The 20,144-nt window shown below is 36.6% G+C and overlaps 1 protein-coding gene across 2 annotated transcripts in view; it reads right to left on the bottom strand.

The window, feature by feature from the left end:
* The window catches only part of tbx4 (T-box transcription factor 4), a 70,883-nt gene that overhangs the window by 38,265 nt on the left and 12,474 nt on the right, over nt 1-20,144 (bottom strand). For both annotated transcript variants that reach the window (XM_030152842.1, XM_030152841.1), the window contains exons 2-3: nt 19,477-19,622; nt 18,518-18,612 (exon numbers count right to left, since the gene is read on the bottom strand). In XM_030152842.1, the coding sequence (XP_030008702.1) occupies nt 18,518-18,612; nt 19,477-19,620 (239 nt within the window). In that variant the 5' untranslated portion in view covers nt 19,621-19,622. The remainder of the gene's footprint in view (nt 1-18,517; nt 18,613-19,476; nt 19,623-20,144) is intronic.

Here is a 20,144-nt window from a genome sequence, read left to right as displayed (position 1 = left end):
CCCTGATATTTCCTTCTTCCCATAGTTTGAATTCTCATTGGCCATAGGTCATGGCTGCTGTCATTACTGGACAGAACACATTTCATGCTTCATAACAGAAATGTTCAGAAATTTGATCTGCTAGATTTCTAAATTGTCACAGGATAGAATGTCAGTTTGTCTCTGATCTGAAACTTTTGTTAGTGATCTCCAAAAACTGTCAACAAGTGGAAGAGTCTAAACCGTTTTTGGCTCGTGACCCCATTTAAACATCACAAATTTCTGGTCACCCCAGACATTCAAAACGGGGACTTTTTTTTTTTTTTTTGCTAAAATTATTTATTTATTTATTTATTTTAATGTTCTTTTTATTGAACATTTTCAAAATTCTACAGTCCAGTGCAGTACATACAGGTTGTATGAAATGTAAAGCAGATCCAAAATCTGTCCACAGCGACGATCTCAAAAGTCCGTATTCAGTCTATTTCAGGTACCTGCAGTCTGAGTTCCCAGATATTCCAACACTTTTCCAAACTTTGCTGTAAAGACGTCCTTCTGATCATTAATATAAAATCTTAGGCTTTCCAGAGAAATATAGTCTGATATCAAAGACTTCCACAGATGGATTACAGGAGGTTCTTCTCCACTCCATTTGGTCAGAACAGCCTTTCAGCCTAACAGAAACACAAACTGAACAGTACACTGATGTGTTCTCAGTGATTCAGGGATACATCCCACTAGACAATAACAGATTAGATTAATTTGTTTTTGATCATGTAATAGTTTGCTACACTATGTTGCAAATAAATGTTAATTTTGAGGACATTTAGTCTATTTAATGTCTGTTATTGTGGACAGAGGCAGTAAATCCAGGTGTAGATTACTGCACAAAGGGAGAATTTTATTTTCCTTGGTCAGGATCTGTCCAGTCAGTCCAGCTGTGATTTACAAGGAGGACAATTAATACTGAACAAACAAGAACTGAAACTATGAATTATGAAAGAGCTGCAGCATCTGAAACTGACCACAGTGAACATTTGACACAGAAACAGAACCACAGTGCTGCAGTTTCACAACCACAGTTTGTCATGTCTGTTATGGATTATCATTGTCTCTCTCAACTCACCATATATTTTTTTAATAGTAAGTTTTTATTTATTTTTATCATTTACTAGAAATTTCAGGCGACCCCACATGGGGTCCCGACCCCAGGGTTGAAAAACACTGCTCTAAACATATGCACTAGACAAGGCAAATTTATTTGTATAGCATAATTCATACACAGGTCACTTCCCAGTGCTTTCCAGAAATGGACTGAACTCCACCAGTGTTTGACGAAGAGGGAACACAATAACATATGTTACAATTTTATTTGCAGTGGTGGAATGTCACACTTAAATGTTAGCTCAATATAGCATATGACACCATCAACAGGTGAATAATGTGTGCGTACAGTTACATTGTATGTACAGATATAGTTTATATTTATAGTTATATCCTATTTTCAGATATCTATCTATCTATCTATCTATCTATCTATCTATCTATCTATCTATCTATCTATCTATCTATCTATCTATCTATCTATCTATCTATCTATCTATCTATCTATCTATCTATCTATCTATCTATCTATCTATCTATCTATCTATATCTATATCTATATATATATATACAGGATGGGGAAGCAAAATGTACAATGAACATTTAGTTGTTTTTTCTCAGCAGGCACTACGTCAGTTGTTTTGAACCCAAACATATACTGATGTCATAATCATACCTAACACTATTATCCATACCTTTTCAGAAACTTTTCCCATATGAGTAATCAGGAAAGCAAACGTCAAAGAGTGTGTGATTTGCTGAATGCACTCGTCACACCAAAGGAGATTTCAAAAATAGTCGGAGTGTCCATAAAGACTGTTTCTAATGGAAAGAAGAGAATGACTATGAGCAAAACTATTACCAGAAAGTCTGGAAGATACTATTAAAGAAGAATGGGAGAAGTTGTCACCCCAATATTTGAGGAACACTTGCGCAAGTTTCAGGAAGCGTGTGAAGGCAGTTATTGAGAAAGAAGGAGGACACATAGAATAAAAACATTTTCTATTATGGACATTTTCTTGTGGCAAATAAATTCTCATGACTTTCAATAAACTAATTGGTCATACACTGTCTTTCAATCCCTGCCTCAAAATATTGTACATTTTGCTTCCCCACCCTGTATTTATATATATATATATATATATATATATTTTTTTTTTTTTTTTTTTTTTTTTTTTTTTTTTCTACTATGCTCCTTGTGATGCCATGGGCCTTAGAGTGTTGTAATTTCAGTTTTTCTGTATGTGCTATGCATATGGTACAATGAAAATAAAGATGACTTTGACTTTGAATAAAAAAAATGGCGCAGTTAGTAAATTGTCAGAATTTGAATATGGTTGGAGCCCAGAAGAGCTGGAGGAGATGTCTGGGGAGAGGGAAGTCTGGGCATCCCTGCTTAGACTGTTGCCCCCGCAGCCCAGCCCCGGATAAGAGGCAGATAATGGACGGATGGACATTTGATTTAACATAAGTAAACAACTCCTGCTTGTTTTTAAATATGTTAATACAGTCATATTACACACAGTGTCATTAAAAGGAAGGGCAACTTAAAGTCTCAGTTTTTTGTGAAAAATATCCATGCAGAGTTCAGGCTGTTCCTCAGGTTTTCAGATGGTGTAGATGTTGTTCAGATTCCACATCTTTCCTTAACTTTGCTTAAGTCTTAGGTACATTAATGGAGGATTGGGGGCATTCCCCCCATTAGATTTTTTTTAAAAAATTTTCTATTAAAAACCACCCCGAACGTGGGGGGACAGAGCGTTTTCTATTACTGCTCCAACCCTCTGAACTCCCTCCCACCTACCATCTGACACTGCTCCGACCTCAACACCTTCAAATCCTGCTTAAAAACTCACTTATGACCTCCGCCACGGAGGTTCTGTTTCTGCTGGTGTTGGTTTGTCTGTCTGTCTGTCTGTCTGTCCGTCCGTCCGTCTGTCCGTCCGTCCGTCTGTCTGTCCGTCCGTCTGTCTGTCTGTCCGTCCGTCCGTCTGTCTGTCTGTCTGTTCGTGTGCAAGATAACTCAAAATGCTATGGACGGATTTGGATGAAAATTTCAGGAAATGTTGATACTCGCACAAGGAACAAATGATTAAATTTTGGTGGCGATTGGGGGGGGGGCACTGATCTGCCTTGGCGGCGGTCTGGGCTCTCTGAGTGCTTTTGTAGTTTAAGATTGCTTTTAATGTTTTTGTTTTATATTCATATACTGCCTTTGCACCTGCTTTTATCTGTTTTTAATGGGTTTGGTTTCTGTTTTTATCTGCTTTATGTAAAGTGTCTTTGAGTTCCATGAAAAGCACTACACAAATAAAATGTATTATTATTATTATTATTATTATTATTATTATTATTATTATTATTATTATTATTATTATTATTATTATTAATAATAATAATAATAATAATAATAATAACAATATAATTTCTCATATGTTTTTGACCATTATTCTGAACATGTCTATGTCCTAAAAGTAAATTAAAAAACACAAACAAAAGCCAAAACAGACAATAAACAACTTGCAAAAAACAACACTTAAAAACATCACTTACTAAAGATGTTCTCTGTAGACAAATTAAAACCATTAGACCCTGGAAAAGTCATTTACTTAGTTTTGACTTTAGGTTTATTTGGATTAGGTGGTTTCCAGAGTGGTTTAGGTGCTGCACTTAAGCCTTAGAACGGTAAAAGTGGGACGGTTAACCTCATTATACTCGTTTGTGAGACAGAGGTATACCTAGATGTGAGCATTAATTTGCTTCTGATCTGGGGCTTCTGTCAGAATTACCAAAAGCTTTCTGTGAGTGGAGCACCAGGTCTAAAATGAACAGTGTTGTTTCAGATTTAGATATCGTTTTGGAGCCTCTGTCGTCATTGAAAGGAGCAATTTCTGTCATCCATTCTAAAATCCGGCTCTTCTAGTGCCCTTAAAAATATTTGGGAGATAGATTTGGGAGAAACGATTTCAGATGATATGTGGGATGAGATCTTTCTAAGGGTGCACAGGTCATCAGTTTGTGCTAAACATGGGTTCACTCTGTAGGATTCTGCATCGTGCTCATTACACCAGAACATTTGGTACAGTGTCTCCTTTATGTGATCGTTGTCAACAGGCTACAGCAGATTACACTCATATATTTGGGGATGCCCATCTTTAAATAAATTCTGGTCGGAAATCTTTGATGTTTTATCAACGGTAACAGGAAAGAAAATTGTTCCTAATGTTTTTACTGTTTTGTTTGGCGTTGTACCTGCTCCGGTTAAATTTTCCTCTGCTAACAAAGACATGATTGCATTTACATCTTTATTGGCCGGGAGGCTTATGTTGTTAAAGTGGAAACCCTCATCTCCACCAACCTTCTCAAAATGGATCAAGAAAGTACTTTATTTTCTCAAACTGGAAAAAAATTGGTTTGGCGTTAGCTGGAGCCTCCAACACTTTTGAAAAGACATGGACTCCTTTTCTGCTTTTCTGATCCATGTTAATAGTCATGTTTCTTTTACTAACTATTTTGTTATATAGTTTTTTTTTCCATAACATTTAAAGTGGGAATTTTATACTTCTATTTTGTATTTATTTACTGTTTATTTATTTGTTTATTTTTATCTTTCCTGTGATTTGGAGGGGATGTGTGCCGGGGGGTGGGGTGGGGGTTCTGCTTGTTGTTTGTCTGTGTGTTGGACTTTTGTATCATACGACGGAACTATGTTCTTTTTTTTATATGTTAAAAAATAACAAAACCAATAAACAGAAGGTTAAAAAAATAAATTAATTAAATTAAATTAAATGGACAGTGTAAACTTGGCCTCAGCTGCAGCACAGCAGAAACCAGGAATAATAATAGTGCAGGCTAAGGTATAGCTGGGTCTTGTATGGAAGTCCAGTCACTGTTGAGATCCATGTGATGATGCATGGTACGTCTGATTGTTCCATAGATGCTACCACAGTGGGACTGCGGCTCTAGGACACTGGGTTTCAAAGGCAGACAACCTGACGGCTTCCACATACATACAGCCGTGTGACTAAGTGAGTGAGTTTAAAGGAGAGCATGAGAAATGGAAGTTGGAGAGTGTGTGTATGATATCAGTGTCAGTGTGTGTGTGTGTGTGTGTGTGTGTTTCTGTGCCCAGCCAGCTGTTTCTCTTAACAATCCCACATGTTTAGGTCCCTCTGTGATCCATTCCCTCTCTGGGAATCTCCAGTACCACGGCAAGATCAAAAGGAGCACTGTTTGGGGGGTGGGGGGGTGATGAAGCGCTCCAACCTTGTAGACTCGGCCTATTGTGGGCGCCGGATTCCTCTTATCAACCTTCCACGGCTTTCTTGACGGGCTGTGTACAAAGAGGGAGAGTGAGGGAAGAGCAGCGCTGGTGCTTTGAAGAGGGAGGATTACAGCCTGGACAGTGACACTCCTAATAACAACTCTTCCAGGCTCAGCTCGGTTCTGCATGGGAGTAGACGCTGCAAGTTTCATGTGGAAGTGTTGGGAAAATGTGGGATCCTCCAGGTGACGGATAGACGGAGCTGCTTGTTGTGCATCTGTACCTCCTCCTCTGCCACCTCTGCACTGACCTCCTCACATGTTGGAGTCCAGAGCCTGAGAGCCTCAGCCTCACTTTTTCTCATCTGTCAACACAACTTCAACCCTGGTGATAGGGCTGGAGATCTGGGAACATCCACTGACTATATGGTATTTATGGCTATAGTTTGTTACATTTCCATGTCATAATATCTAAAAATTATGACGCATGAAATATGTTGTAAATTCTAATATAATACTATATTTTGTAGACTTGTGAATCTGCTAACATAATAAGTATGTAATAATAAAAAAGTGCAATGAATCAACTTTTTTTTTCACACAACTGGAGAGTAGTTGGGAAGTATTATTGACTGTTTATTAAAGTATTATTACCTCCGCCAGTAGGTATTGTGATCACTATGCTTTGTGTGTGTGTTTGTTTGTTTGCGTGTTTGTTTGTTTGTTTTTTAGCAACTTTAGTGTAAAACTCTTCCACCCATCTTTCCCAAATCTTCCCCACAGATAGGCCTAGGCCCTGGGACCAACCCAGTACATTTTAGGCCAAGTAGGTCAAAGTTCAAGGTCACAGCAAGGTCACAACATCTACAATTTTCCATCTGTCATCATTGAGACATTTTCCAAAATTCATCAAAAATTCAAAATGACTCCAATTAGCCTCCAGTTGGATCCACCTGTAGCTTAGAACAATATTTTGTATCTGAAACTAAATTGTCCACATCCACTGTGGAATGTGGACTCTGTGGACATTTACATTTAACACTGAAAATCCCATTTACCACACATTTAAAATTAGAACTCAACAAATATTGATTGGAACTAAATATAATTGGACAGACACATGACTGGTACCAAGCTTGAACTTTTTGTGCTGTATGGAACAACCTGGAAACTGTTGAATTTAAACAGAAATAGTTGATCCACACATGCACACCGTTTGGGATGCTTGGCGGAGGTTTGTGTTCTCTGAACACTTGTTAATAAATGTTATTATTTAACATTATGACTGTGAGCAGGGCAGTTTGAAACTGAGAGTAATCCATTAATTTTAACAGTTTATCTGTTTGTTTGTTTGTTTGTTTGTTTGTTTGTTTGTTTGTTTGTTTGTTTGTTTTATAAAAACAAAAAACAACCACATACTGATAATTTGTAAAATTGTGAATACTGGATTCAATATTTGGTCTATCCACTGTTCCAATTTAGAGGAACCTGTAATTGAAGACCCTGGTGTTAAAAGTCACATTTTTGGACAATTCAAGTTGAGCATGTAAACATATTGTATTTGTTTAACTAAGTCCACCCTATAAATATTTTTAACAGACTTTTTGTGTGACTTGAGTACTTTTAGCACCAGTGTCCTCAGTTTTACTGAACATCGTGGTATGTTTGATTCGGTCACCTGTCAGTGGTGTCATATCCCCTTTCCTAACCTTACATTTAATGTTACTTGCACTGTTACTGTTTTTTATGTAGAATGAAATGACAAAAGTCACTCACTGTAGTGTTAAAAATATTATCATGTCACATTTTTATTAGTAAATAAAAACAACCACAGCTTCCAACAACTTCCTTCATCATCTACGAGTATGTGTTTAATTTTTTTTTTTCCTTTTTTCTGAAAGAAAACAATGTAAATCCTGCATTGCAAAGAATTTCATTTTTTTGATTCAGTTTTATGACTTGGACACAAAATATCCATACTTTTACTTCTGTAACAACTGACTTTGCAGTACACTGTACAGTTGTTTCAGTCTTTAAAATGTCAGAAAATGGTAAAAATATGTTTCCCTAAGACACAACCCAGAGGGATTTAGTTCAGAGTGAGAGAGGATGAAAGAAACTAGAAAATACTCACATGTGAGAAGCTGCCATCAGTAAATGCAGACTTCTGTTTTTCTTAAAAAATTACTCAAACCTACTGTCAGTTACTGCTATTGATTATTAGGATTTCTGTCAATTAATTTAGCAGTCAACTAATAAATTAAACAGTTAGTCATTGCAGTTCCACAGGAAACTAGAGTTCTATAGTTCTTTACAAGATAAAAGGAACTTCCTTATTTATCAAGAATTTACTGATTTACTTTTTAAATGTAAGATTTTTGCTCTTGGATTAAATATTTTAAATGAATCTGTTTGACCCACTGGACACGACTGAAAACTTCTTGAAACAAAAGTCATCCTGCACTCCAAACTGACAGTCAATTTGTCATTTCATGTTTAAAATCATACATTTAACATTTTGACATGAATATGGCTTGCTCTTACACGCTTTCTGCATGCGGTCTCCTCATCCTGGCTATCATTCTAGTTTCAGACCTTTCTGACCTTTGACCTTTCAGTTTCACCCTCAATAGAATAGTCACTCATCAGTCTTCTATTACATACTAAATCTTACCTTATTACTGAACGATACTGCTGTAGTTAAACAAAATGTACATAAAATTTCATCATTTAAAAACAGTTTTTCCTCTTTAACATTCAGGATGGTTAAAGAGGTCATGAAGATGCTTAATTAAAAACTTTAAAGGCACTTGTTAGAGCGCTAACCTCTGTCAGCATTTGAAAAGAGTAAGAAAACAAAGATCCTTTTTCCTGGATCCACCCTAAAATGTAACTGGTTAGCCTATGCCCTACACTTCTACCAGGTTTCATGAAAATCAGCCTGGTAGTTTTGTGTAATCCAGAGAAAACAAAAAAGTTATACCTGAAGATGCAGTTAAAAAGGTTCTATTGTGAGTCATTTCGTGACACTGAAGTGATCAAAACATCATCCGAGGTAGTAATTTATTGTTACAAAAGTGCATCAACAAACCTGATTCAACTGCCAAAACCCATGTTCGCCACTTTAACAAATAATTTGTGACAAACATGCCTTAAATGATAACCAGCTAGATTTTCTAAAAAGTAAAGAACTGTACTTTTCTAACTTTAACAAATATGAATACACTACTATTTTGGTTTAAATAAATGTCCAGTGTGTGTTATTTGTTGATATGAATGAAAAACTCACATATACTATTACGCCTTTGCATTGTCTCGTCTGGACTGTGAAGCATTGTGGGTAGCTGTGCATTACTGTACAATGTAAATTCAAAGATTAATCCCATGTTATGCCATTAAAACTTAAAAATTGCACCAATAAAAAATTTTATTTGTCAAAAAAAAAAAAAAAAAGTGTAACTAAACCATTAGCTCATTGGTGGAAGTCATTAATAGCAACAGTAACATATGATAAAACAGATGTCCGCTTGTATGTGAGGTTAGCTGAACATTAGTCCTCCAAAATGATTAAAATTCAATTATTTATGATAGCTCATAACGATTCCAATATTAGAGCAGAGTATATGTACATCTCATAGTGGTGAGTGAATGTGTTTGACTGTAAAAATGACCACTTAAAAGACAAGTGTCTGCTTTTGATTTTTTTGATGGATTGTCAGGAGGAATGGACAATGTGTCAGAAAGTTGTGGAGTGTAATGTTCAACAGGATCCATACTTCCAAGTGTCCAAGAGTCAAAGGAATTATTAAAAACATTAGTCTTAATACAGGCCCCTGCAACATTTCTACGACTGAAGCGAAACAACTCCGAATAAGGAAAAAAGCTATTCAGTTATTTAAGACTAAAATGTTCAGTGTGTAATATTTAATAACATCTAATTCCAATCAACTGACCCTCAAATACACACAAGTCCTGCATTAGAGTTACACATGGTCTTATCTGTTCTAAGCATTTTAGGCAATGGGATATAAACTGTCGTCCACGCTCAAACATAGTAGGTGATTTCAAGCACCTTAACCTCCTCAGACCCAGCTGTGGGTTTTCTGTCCACATTTGTGGACAAAAGTTTCACAACTTTATACAAAAAAAAAAAAGAAAAGAAAACTGTCCACCACAAAGGACATTCCATAAAAAAATTTAAAACTGCATCTGAACAAACTGTTGCATCAGGATGTTTCCGATATAGGCACTTATTTAATAAAAAAACATAAAAAGCTTGTACTTTGCTGACATTTCCTGGGTCTGAGGAGGTTAATGCTGGTTTTAAACTGAGACAGAACAGGAAAAAAAGGAAGGGTTGCATTCTGAGCTGCTGTAGATACATGACTGCACAATGAGAAGGATCTGCTTCCTCTGAACAACTCACTCTAACAAAAAGACAATCCTCATGTTTGTGTGATTTTCCACTAATGGAAACATAAATATTATAAAAGGGAAGTGGACTCTGTCTGTGTGTCTCAGACATCACACAAAATCTGTGAAGAGCTGAAACTGCTGCAGTTTGGCATATGTACATGTATGAGTGGTCAAGGAAGAGACTAGCAAAATGACAAGTTGATAGGACTAATATTTTGGGAGATATTAGTAGTTTTGGAACGCAGTAGCCTTACAATCACATTGCTATGCTCAGAATCACAGAATCATAGAACTAAAGCGGGTTACCTAGCAACAGATAAACAATAGGCTCATGTTACCACGGTGTCAAATTTCATGTGCAGAAACAGACATGCCAGATGAGAGGTTATTCAACTGAAAATGCCAGTGGAATTTACCGAGAAAGTATAGACTAAAGTAAAGACTAAAGTACAGACTAAATATAGACTCATATCTTTTCCCAAAAGTCCCCAGCATAAAAACCACCACATCTAGAACCCGTGGTTTCCCACCGGTCAACACGCTAGTTTTGAATATACTATACTTCTACAATTACAATGGTCCTCTTAAATCTCCCTGAATTTTACATACTAGAACTTTATGAAGAGACCAAATATGTACATTTGTTTATTGCCACAAAATTGCACGAAGATTAAAAGTATAATATATGTAAGTGAAAATTAGTAAGATGTATTTAGCAAGCTCTTTGTTTCTCCTATTTGGAACTGATTCATTTTGTAGGTCATTTTGTATTTGTTCTCTGGTGTGGTGTTCCTCAGGGCGCAGTACTTGGGTTTATACAGTTGTACACATTCTCTGCAGCTTACGGATCAGTGAACTGTGATCAATTTAAATTATAACACACTTACAGCTTTAAGGATAAGTAAACCTCCAACCTGTGCTATGAGAGCTTTGCAGCATTATTCTTATTCTTATTCTTATTCTTATTCTTATTCTTATTCTTATTCTTATTCTTGCATTTTGGCCATTTGTTTCCAGTTTTTGTTGAACTTTTTTTTTTTAACCCTCCTGTTGTCCTCGGGTCAAAATGACCCGCCACTGTGTTAAAAACCCCAAAAAAATCTCCTTAACAATATTTTTTCAACTTGAAATTTCATGACTTTTCCTAGATTGACCCCAACATTAGAAAAAGTGAACTGTTGCCTTTATTCATATTCCCATGCATGCTGTATGAAAAAAGGTACAAAGGTTGTCTTCGGGTCAAAATGACCCAACAGTGAAATTCAATTGAAATCACGGTCACAGAGTTATTTACACACCACAGAATGTGAGAATGTGTTAGTTCTGTCTCAGATCAATCAGTAGCAAATGTAATACAGGTGTTCTTCTTGCGACTGCAGTGCCTTTGATCTGTCTAAAATCATTCAGTAGCAGACGTAAACAAGACAAGAAAGGTGGCCTTCTCGTAGACTGCAGAGCCCTATTTCTTGCCCATTGTGCTGCAGATGACAGTACCTCGAATTCTCTCTGTGCTGAAGCCATCAGTGCACGTTATAGAATCGAGCAGGCTCTAGAGCTGATTTTTTCAGATGTCCAGCAAGACAACTCTGATTCAGAAGAGGAAGTGGAGGATGAATCAGAAGAAGAAGATGGGGAGGAATACAACCCAGAGCATGATGAACTAGAAGCACTCGGAGAGCGCAGACCTCCGCCAAGGCTGATCAGTGGCCCCCCCCGTGGGCCCCCCCACGCCAAGGAGGTTATGTTTTTGCCAGGGTTTGTTTGTCTGTCTGTCTGTTTGTCTGTCCGTTAGTGTGCAACATAACTCAAAAAGTTATGGACAGATTTTGATGAAATTTTGTGGCCTGCACCCCCCCCGTGGGCCCCCCCACCCCCGATCACCACCAAAATGTAATCATTTCTTCCTTATCCCATTTCCAACAAACCCTGAAAATTTCATCCAAATCTGTCCATAACTTTTTGAGTTATGTTGCACACTAACGGACAGACAAACAGACAAACAAACAAACAAGCAAACCCTGGCAAAAACATGACCTCCTTGGCGGAGGTAATCATCTTCAGAAGAAGAAGAAGAAAACCCTGAAGCTGAAAGAGAGACTTTCACAGAAGCCTCTGCAGGAGTTGTCAAAGCTATTCAGAGTGCAGGAACTCCTGATCAACCTGAGGATCGTGCTGCCACAGCCGCTGCCCCAGCTGGGGCAAGTAAGAGGAAGAGATGTCAGTTCTGCCAGCCAAAGAAGGACTGTAAAACACATACTGTGTGTTGCAGGTGTAAGAAATATATCTGCAAGGGCTGTGCACTTGCATACTGCCCTACATGTGCTAATTAGTTGAATGAGTTGTTGTTTTTTATGTTGTATATTTTCTTACATCATTCACTGGCAAAAAAAAAAAGAAAAAAAAAATCAAAAGAAACTGACTCATTGGGATGAATAAAAATACTTTCAAAATTTGCTTTTGCATATTTATTTTCTTTCTTAAGCTATAGAAATACAGGTGAAGAGGGAAAAGTCAGGTATTCATACATTTTGTGGTGAATGACATGTTTCTTCAAGCAAAAGGAAATTTTATGTTTAAAATTCAATTAAGCTGGTTATATTGGGGAGTTAGTGAAGACGGGTCATTTTGACCCGGAGGACACGGGGTGTATACAGAATATGAGGACAACAGGAGGGTTAAACTGTTCACTGGTTTGCAAATTAGTTTAGGTTGAACTTCAAATTTTAGTGCCAGTCTTTTGATGTTTATCTGGGGCTGCATTATGCTGTCTTATCTGAGGTTAGCCTATGTTTGTGTTTGTGAGATCTTGACATTTTCCTTTAGCTTATCTAAGTTAAGCCTCGTGTGCAGGTGTTTCAAATACAAAACATTTTGCCCTAGAGCCCTGTTTAATATGCATTTTAGTTAACAAATTGCTTTCAACATGGGCATCATTAGACCCAGATGTTTTGGCAGTAGCCCTGGATGTCTTTTTAAAAAAAAAAATAAAAAAAAAATAAGTATATGAGTAAATACATGTCCCCTTCATCATTGGCGCCTGCAGCTGTACAGTCGTATGGCCTGTGTGTACTGAGTGAAATTTGAGAGAGAGAGAGAGAGAGAGAGAGAGAGAGAGAGAGAGAGAGAGAGAGAGAGAGGGAGAGAGACGTTTGGGACAGAGAACAGGGTGGAGGACACTTTTTCAAACCCTCTTAGCAACTTTTTTTTTGTAAAAGCGAGTAGCACAAAAAATACCCATTTTAAGTTACTTCAGTATAAGTGGATAATGAGAGTATACGTAGCACCAACTGGGTTAAACAAATTCAACCCCAGTATTCCAGACACATGCTACAAATGTGGCAGAAAGGGCACATTATACCATTGCCTGTGGGACTGCCCACAAATCCAGGCTTTTTGGAGTGAAGTAATACATATGATTTTTCATGTTACTGGTATAAAATTATTAATAGATGCCAAACTGTGTATCTTTGGTTTTTTTTCCTGCAAATCACAACCTTAGCGAGACCAACAAATGTATGATTACCTTACGCATGCTACAAGCTAAATACACCGTAGCCAAATGTTGGAAATCCACTATTAAACCAAATATTAGTGCATGGCTTGCAGGACTGTGGAACACGACCACTGGAAAAACTCACCTTTATGTTAAAGGGTAAATCTCTCATCTTTGACAGAATGTGGAGATCTTTTACGGTGTTCTTAGAGGGGAGGAAAGTGTTGGAGGCATGCTCTTTGAATATGTCCATCAACATGTGAGTATTGCCATTATTTTGTATACATCTGTTTGTTTTGTTTGGGGTTTTTTTTCGGTTTATTTGAAGCGCACCTGACTCTGAGACCACTAAGTCAACTCTCAGACCATCAGTGACCTCTAAGGATGATAAAAATGATTTATGTCTTGGACTGTACCAACTATAATGCATGTTACTGCCCTGTCATGTTTGTTATATTGAATATGAGCCTTACTGTGATAATTCTGTTTTGCACCTATATTATTGTTGGTATTATTATTTACTGTATTAATTATTAATAATTATTTGTTGTAAAGGGATTACTTTCTTTGAAAAAATAAATAAATACACTTGTGGAAAAAAAAAAGCGACTAGCAACAAATGTAGCAACTTTTTCTGGTGCTACTGGTGACTGTTATGGTGTTTTGGAGACTGTGACGTGCTGTCACAGATATCCATCATCCTAAAGTGGTCAGTGTCACAAAAGCCGCCCCATAGCACGTGCACCCCCCACCCCCCCATGGTACAAACCAAAGTACGTAGCAGTGATGTGTTTCAAGAATAACGAAAGTTTTTATAATTAATAATAATTAAAGTTTACCTCAGTAAACTTGCAAAAGTGTCTACACATTGCTCCCCGACATTATTCTTGATTTGTTTCGTTTGGGTAGTACAGCTTTACATTTTACATCAGTTACAGTTATGATTACATAAATAACCCCTTCTGTTAACTTAGCTGTGGTTTAATGATTTATATCAAATTTAATTAAGCAATTTGTCAAACTGATAGAACTTTTAATGGGTCACAGAGTAAAATGAATGGCTCTAAAAATGAATGTTCAACTTTTAAACCTCTCAGTCAATGGAGGAAATACACAGCTGCTTTTCACATAAATGAGTCTGAAACAAACTGAGATGATTTGTCAGAACGATACAGTCATCACCTTCAATCAGCCCCCCTGAACCTGCAGAACCACCTGGACTACTGAAAATGATCCAGTACCATAATGTGCCAAGAGATCTACATGGTGGTATCCATGGCACTGGCAGCAGCACTAGATCATTTAACAGAATACATGGAAGAAAGGTGCAATGAACAGTCTACGAGGTGTTTGGAGAGTCAACCTAATTTACACCTAGTGGAGATGTGAGGTTTCCATTAATGTGTCACAGTATGTCCCCGTTAAGTAAGAAGGGTGACATGTCTCAGACCAGAGGCGTCAAACTCATTTTAGTTCAGGGGCCACATTCACAACACTGTGATCTGAAGTGGGCCGGACCAGGAAAATGAGAACAGTGAAAAAAATTAATTATATTATGAAAATGTTTACATCTACAAAGTTTCCTTAAAAATCTGAATAACATGAACAACCTCAAATGTATTAAGAAAAATAAGCACAATTTTAACAATATTATGCCTCAATTTATCATTTACACATGTGCATTACAACTTACATTACAATTTCAAATACAGTAAACATTCAGTAACAGGTATAATATTGGAAAAATTGCGCTTCCTTCTCTTAAGACATTTCAGGTTGTTTGTATTTGTTCAGGTTATTCACATTTTTTGCAAAAGGATATTTTGTAAATGTAAACATTAAACATCAGAAAATTTGCCATTTTCATTATGTATAGCAGGGGTGTCAAACATGCGGCCCGGGGGCCAAAACCGGCCCGCCAAAGGGTCCAATCCGGCCCGCGGGATGAATTAGTGAAATACAAAAATTACACTGAAGATATTAACAATCAAGGATGTCAAAATAATTTTAGGTAAATTCCATCTAAAGTGGGTCAGACCAGTAAAATACTATCATAGTAAACTATAAATAATGAAAACCACAAATTTTTCTCTTTGCTTTAGTGGAAAAAAAAAAGTAAAATTACACACAAACATTAACATTTACAGACTAGCCTTTAACAACAAATGTGAAAAACCTGAGCAAATATGAACAACCTGAAATCTCTGAAGAGAATTAAGAGTAAATGTACCATTATTCTGTCCGTTATTAAATGTTTTGTGGATTTGTAGATCCACTGTGATCTGTACGTTGTAATGAACATGTGAAAATGAGAAGCTGAGGCCAAATAATGGCATAAATTGTTAAAATTGCACTTTTTTTCTTAATAAATTTCATTTTGGTCATTGGTTGTTCATGTTTTTCCACATTTTTTTAAACGATGTAGAAACTTTGATAATATAATTTTACTTTTTTCACTCTAAAACAGAGAAATTAGACATACAAATTTTGGAATTTATATTATTTATGTATTATTATGTTATTATATTAATGATCCGGCCCACTGCAGGTCATATTGGGCTTTATGTGGCCCCTGAACTAACATGAGTTTGACACCCCCAATGTATAGGCTATTATGATAGTATTTTACTGGTCTGACCCACTTGAGATTATACTGGTCTGTATGTGGAACCCGGATTGAAATGATTTTGACACCAATGATTGTTAATATTTTCAATGTAATTTTTGCATTTCACAAACTCATCCTATGGGCCAGATTTGACCCTTTTTTTGGGCCTGTTTTGGCCCATGGGCCGCATGTTGGACACCTGTGTCTTAAATGGAGACATACGAAAACTAGGGCTATAAGAAAATATTGCTTCTGCAATTTATCGCGATATTTCATTTCACAATACTGTATCAATATTAAAAAGTACTGTATCAAAAATTTTAAGTATTTATTCAAATGTAGATTTTGTGGAGGTTCATTTTGGTTTTTTTGGTTTTCTTTTTTGTTTATATTTTATTTATTCTTATTTAACACCCTGTTATTAAATGTTAGTTCCTTTGTTTGGATTGCACAAAAATACTGTTCTGATGTTAGTTCTGAAGTAATAGAATAAATGAACATTTGAACAGGATCTTAACCCTTTCATGCATGACGTCCACATTTATGGACCCACAGTTTAACTCACTTTCCAAAGGGTTCTAAAGGTAATATTGTCCAAACCACATGGGGGTAGTCTGTATAGACCCTCAGACGTACAATGAACAAAAGGATCATCTGAGTTGTAGAAAGTGGACTGATCTGTGATCTGCTAAAGTGAACCTCCTCAGACCCAGACATGAGTTTACTGTCCATGTTTCTGGACAAGAGTTTCACAGCTTCAGACCAAAAAAACAACTGTTCACCGCAAAGGAAAAACAACAAAAAAACAAAAACAAAAAAACAACTGTTGTATCATGATGTTTCCAATAGCGGCAATTATTTAATTAAAAAAAAGCCAAAACTTGTACTTTCCTGGATCTCAGGAGGTTAAATATCTTTTTAATAAAACCATATTTAAAAACAAAAAAAAAAAATCAAAATGCATTTTAACTTTAGCCTAATTTTGAGAAATAAAATCACTCTTTAAAAAAAAACCTAGACACTTTTTTTATAATACATGCATGAAAGGGTTAAACTGTAATGTCTGGAAAACATCATTTCAGTTTGAACACAGGAAAGTTTTGTGATACAGCATTAGATCCTGCTGGGATCAAATAAAAATGTGTTTAGTATTTGTGCGGATTTCTGGTGTAATTCACTTCTTCAAGGAAATAATCATTTAAAAAAAAAAAAGAAACAAACAAAAAAACTGCCTTTTTAACAGTATCATGATACCTCCTGATATATCATATTGTGATCCTAGTGTTGTGATTTGGATCGTATCTCCAGATTCTTGCTGATACACAGCCCTGTTGAAAACTAGTTTAGACTTCAAATATGCTTCTTCTGTATCATGTTTAAAACACTGGGGTGATACTTGTAAAAGAGCCGCACTTTACGTCTACACTCCGCAGGATCCAATCTGTGCTGCTCCCATAAATCTGCCCGCTCACATGTCAGATTGAATATACCCATGGACTTCTCCTCGCTACAGCAGTTTCACCAAACGTCTTCTACTTGATAACACGGTGAGTAGCTCCACATACACTATTCATAACATGCTTGAATAATTCAGTCTGGTGTTGATATTTAGTGTGGGTTCATTTTGGGAGCCGTTGTAACCTGACTGTAGGTTAATGCAGACAGGTTTCCCACACAGCTGCATTACTAAACCACTGCATGGTCCTTCAAAGGGCTTTAAGGATTCAGAGCCCACTTTATCAGCTGGACAAGGGAAAGCCCATCTCTTATGGCTACGCAGCATTAAGGAAAAAAAATGTGGTGACCTTTTACATTTTTTTTTACCGGGGAAAAAAATCCCAGGAGGAATGAGAGGCGGAGGTTGATTTGAGAGTGTACTCATTCTCTGGTTAATGTCCAAAGGCCTCACTATCTAATCCTCAGGTCGCATTAAATCCAACAAGCCGAGCAGTCATTTGTGTTTTCAATTATGTAGTCGCTGCTGCAGGAACTTTCTGCCTCTTCCTGAAAGGCAAAGTTATAACAGCTAAATGTTATTATTAGCTGTCTAAACAGATGCTCTCAGAACGGCATTTTGTGTGATGAATCCGTCACTTCAACTGCACTTTCACTTTGAAATTTTCCAGTATTCCTCTCGTTACTTGTAGAAACATTTCTGAGCAACTCGGAAGTGATATGGGTTAGCAATAATTTTCGACTAAGGTAGTTTTTCGACTTGGAAATGAGCTGAGGTCTAGAGTGTTGTATTAATACGGTAGATCTGTTTTTTCTCAATTTTTTTTTTTTTTTTTTTTTGCCATGGACCCACTTTGTTTTTTTAATTATTGTGAGCCAGTAGTAGGTATTTTCTTACTGTGAGAAGAGTACATTTGTGCACAAATGAACGCTTCTGATCGTTTTTTTACTGCCATTAGAATATCTTGAACAGCCATTTTGAAGAGAAGTATATTTGATATATTGCACCTTCGTTATATACACATTATTGTAAACATGTGTTTATATAAATTAGACAAAATAGAATCTGAATTGCTGTTAATTTTATTTATTTATTTATTTATTTATTTTACAGTTTTACTCAAATGCGTGCACATCTGGGCTGTGACCCAGTCTTTGAGAATGGATGCTGCAGATGGTGTGTTTGCTGAGTTACTAACCTGCCTGCTTTTGTAATGATCATCTCTGTGCCCGCCTCATGGAACTTCTTCCACAGTTCCCTCTCATGCAGAACCACTTTAATGTTCTCAATATTCTGTAAAACAGATGCAAAGGTTTGTACAACCCATATCAACCCAGCTGCCTCATTGCAAAGATATTTACATGCATTGAAAATTCTAGGAAATACTTCAATAAGATGTTTTCAGGTAATATATATATATATACATAGTCTCAATAGCTGATTCTTATGTTTTTCATGCACTTAACTTTATAAATAATGAACTCAAAAAAGACATTAATTATCTAATAATTCATTATTAAAATCATTTGTAGACCTTGAGATATACAGTTGCAGAACAAATTACGAGACCACCCCTTGTTTTCTTTAATTTCTTGTTCATTTTAATGCCTGGTACAAGTAAAGGTGCCTTTGTTTGGACAAATATAATGATAACAATAAAAATAGCTCATAGTAGTTGAATTTCAGAGCTGATATCTATCCATTGAACATGTTTTCTTGATAAAAACCAAAATTACTTCAGTTCTTATATCAATATCTATGGCATTGTACTGACAAAACCATGTTTTCTTTTCTGTCTGTTTTAGTCACATGACACACACAGGAGTTAGGACTGGACTGCAGAACCATTGTTTTTGATGACTTTCAGTGGTCTGCAACTGTAGCCCCCCATTCCTACACTGATACCATACACAGAATCCTGTGGAACATGTAAACAACAACATCAGCGTGACCATGTTTAGCTGTCAGTAACATTTTAAATAAGCACCTTTAAATTTATTCCTAATTAAGAAAATATTCCAGTTGACATTCCTTTTCTATTTAATGCAGCTCTAACTGTCCAGGCAGCGTTCACCATAACTCTTCAAACTCATATAAAGTGCAGCCCTACACAGTAAAATTGTGTTTGACCTGTTCAGTAATGGTCTCCATGTGTACCTGGTCGGGCTCACTGGTGCTGGGAATGCTGGGAACTGTGGGCAGACCCAGTGGCGACTGGTCCGACAGACGATCGGCCTCCCCTCCGGACTGGACCCGGGTCATACATTCATCCGTCACAGCTGAAGCTTTCTCCTGCAGCATCTCTGCAGGATTACAACAAACCCCTTCAGCTGTTAGACTTATCAGCAGTAGATGTAGATGCAGAGAAATGTCGAACGTAATCTACTCAGAACCGCTCATGTGACACTTTTTGTGTTGGAATAGGGTTTCCACGGAGAATAACACAAATGCATACTAGTTTATCTCAGTACTACATAAGCCACACACCTTTTCTGCTGAAAATGAGGTCCTACAGCCTCAAACACAAGTGTTGGTATGACGGTGAAACTTTTAGCGCTGGTGTATCATGTGAAATTAACTATTTCACCTTTAAGGCTAAAAACAATATTTTAAACTTAATTAAATTATTATTAATTGCTATGGTTATGTTTGCACAAGAGGCAATAAATTAATAATGGTGACATTTTTTTTTTTTTTTTTTAAATCCTAAATAGTATAAAGGAGGAATGGTGATACATGATACATAAAATATTGGTGGATAAAATTCAGGAGAAAATAGTATAATAGTATCTATAGTGGGTGAAAGGGGAATTTTAAGTTGTGAC

The sequence above is a fragment of the Sphaeramia orbicularis genome, chromosome 13 (genome assembly GCF_902148855.1).
Source record: "Sphaeramia orbicularis chromosome 13, fSphaOr1.1, whole genome shotgun sequence".
In the NCBI taxonomy this organism is placed as follows: domain Eukaryota; kingdom Metazoa; phylum Chordata; class Actinopteri; order Kurtiformes; family Apogonidae; genus Sphaeramia; species Sphaeramia orbicularis.
The sequence above is the reverse complement of the archived record's forward strand: the minus strand, read 5'-3'. Positions and strand labels throughout refer to the sequence as shown.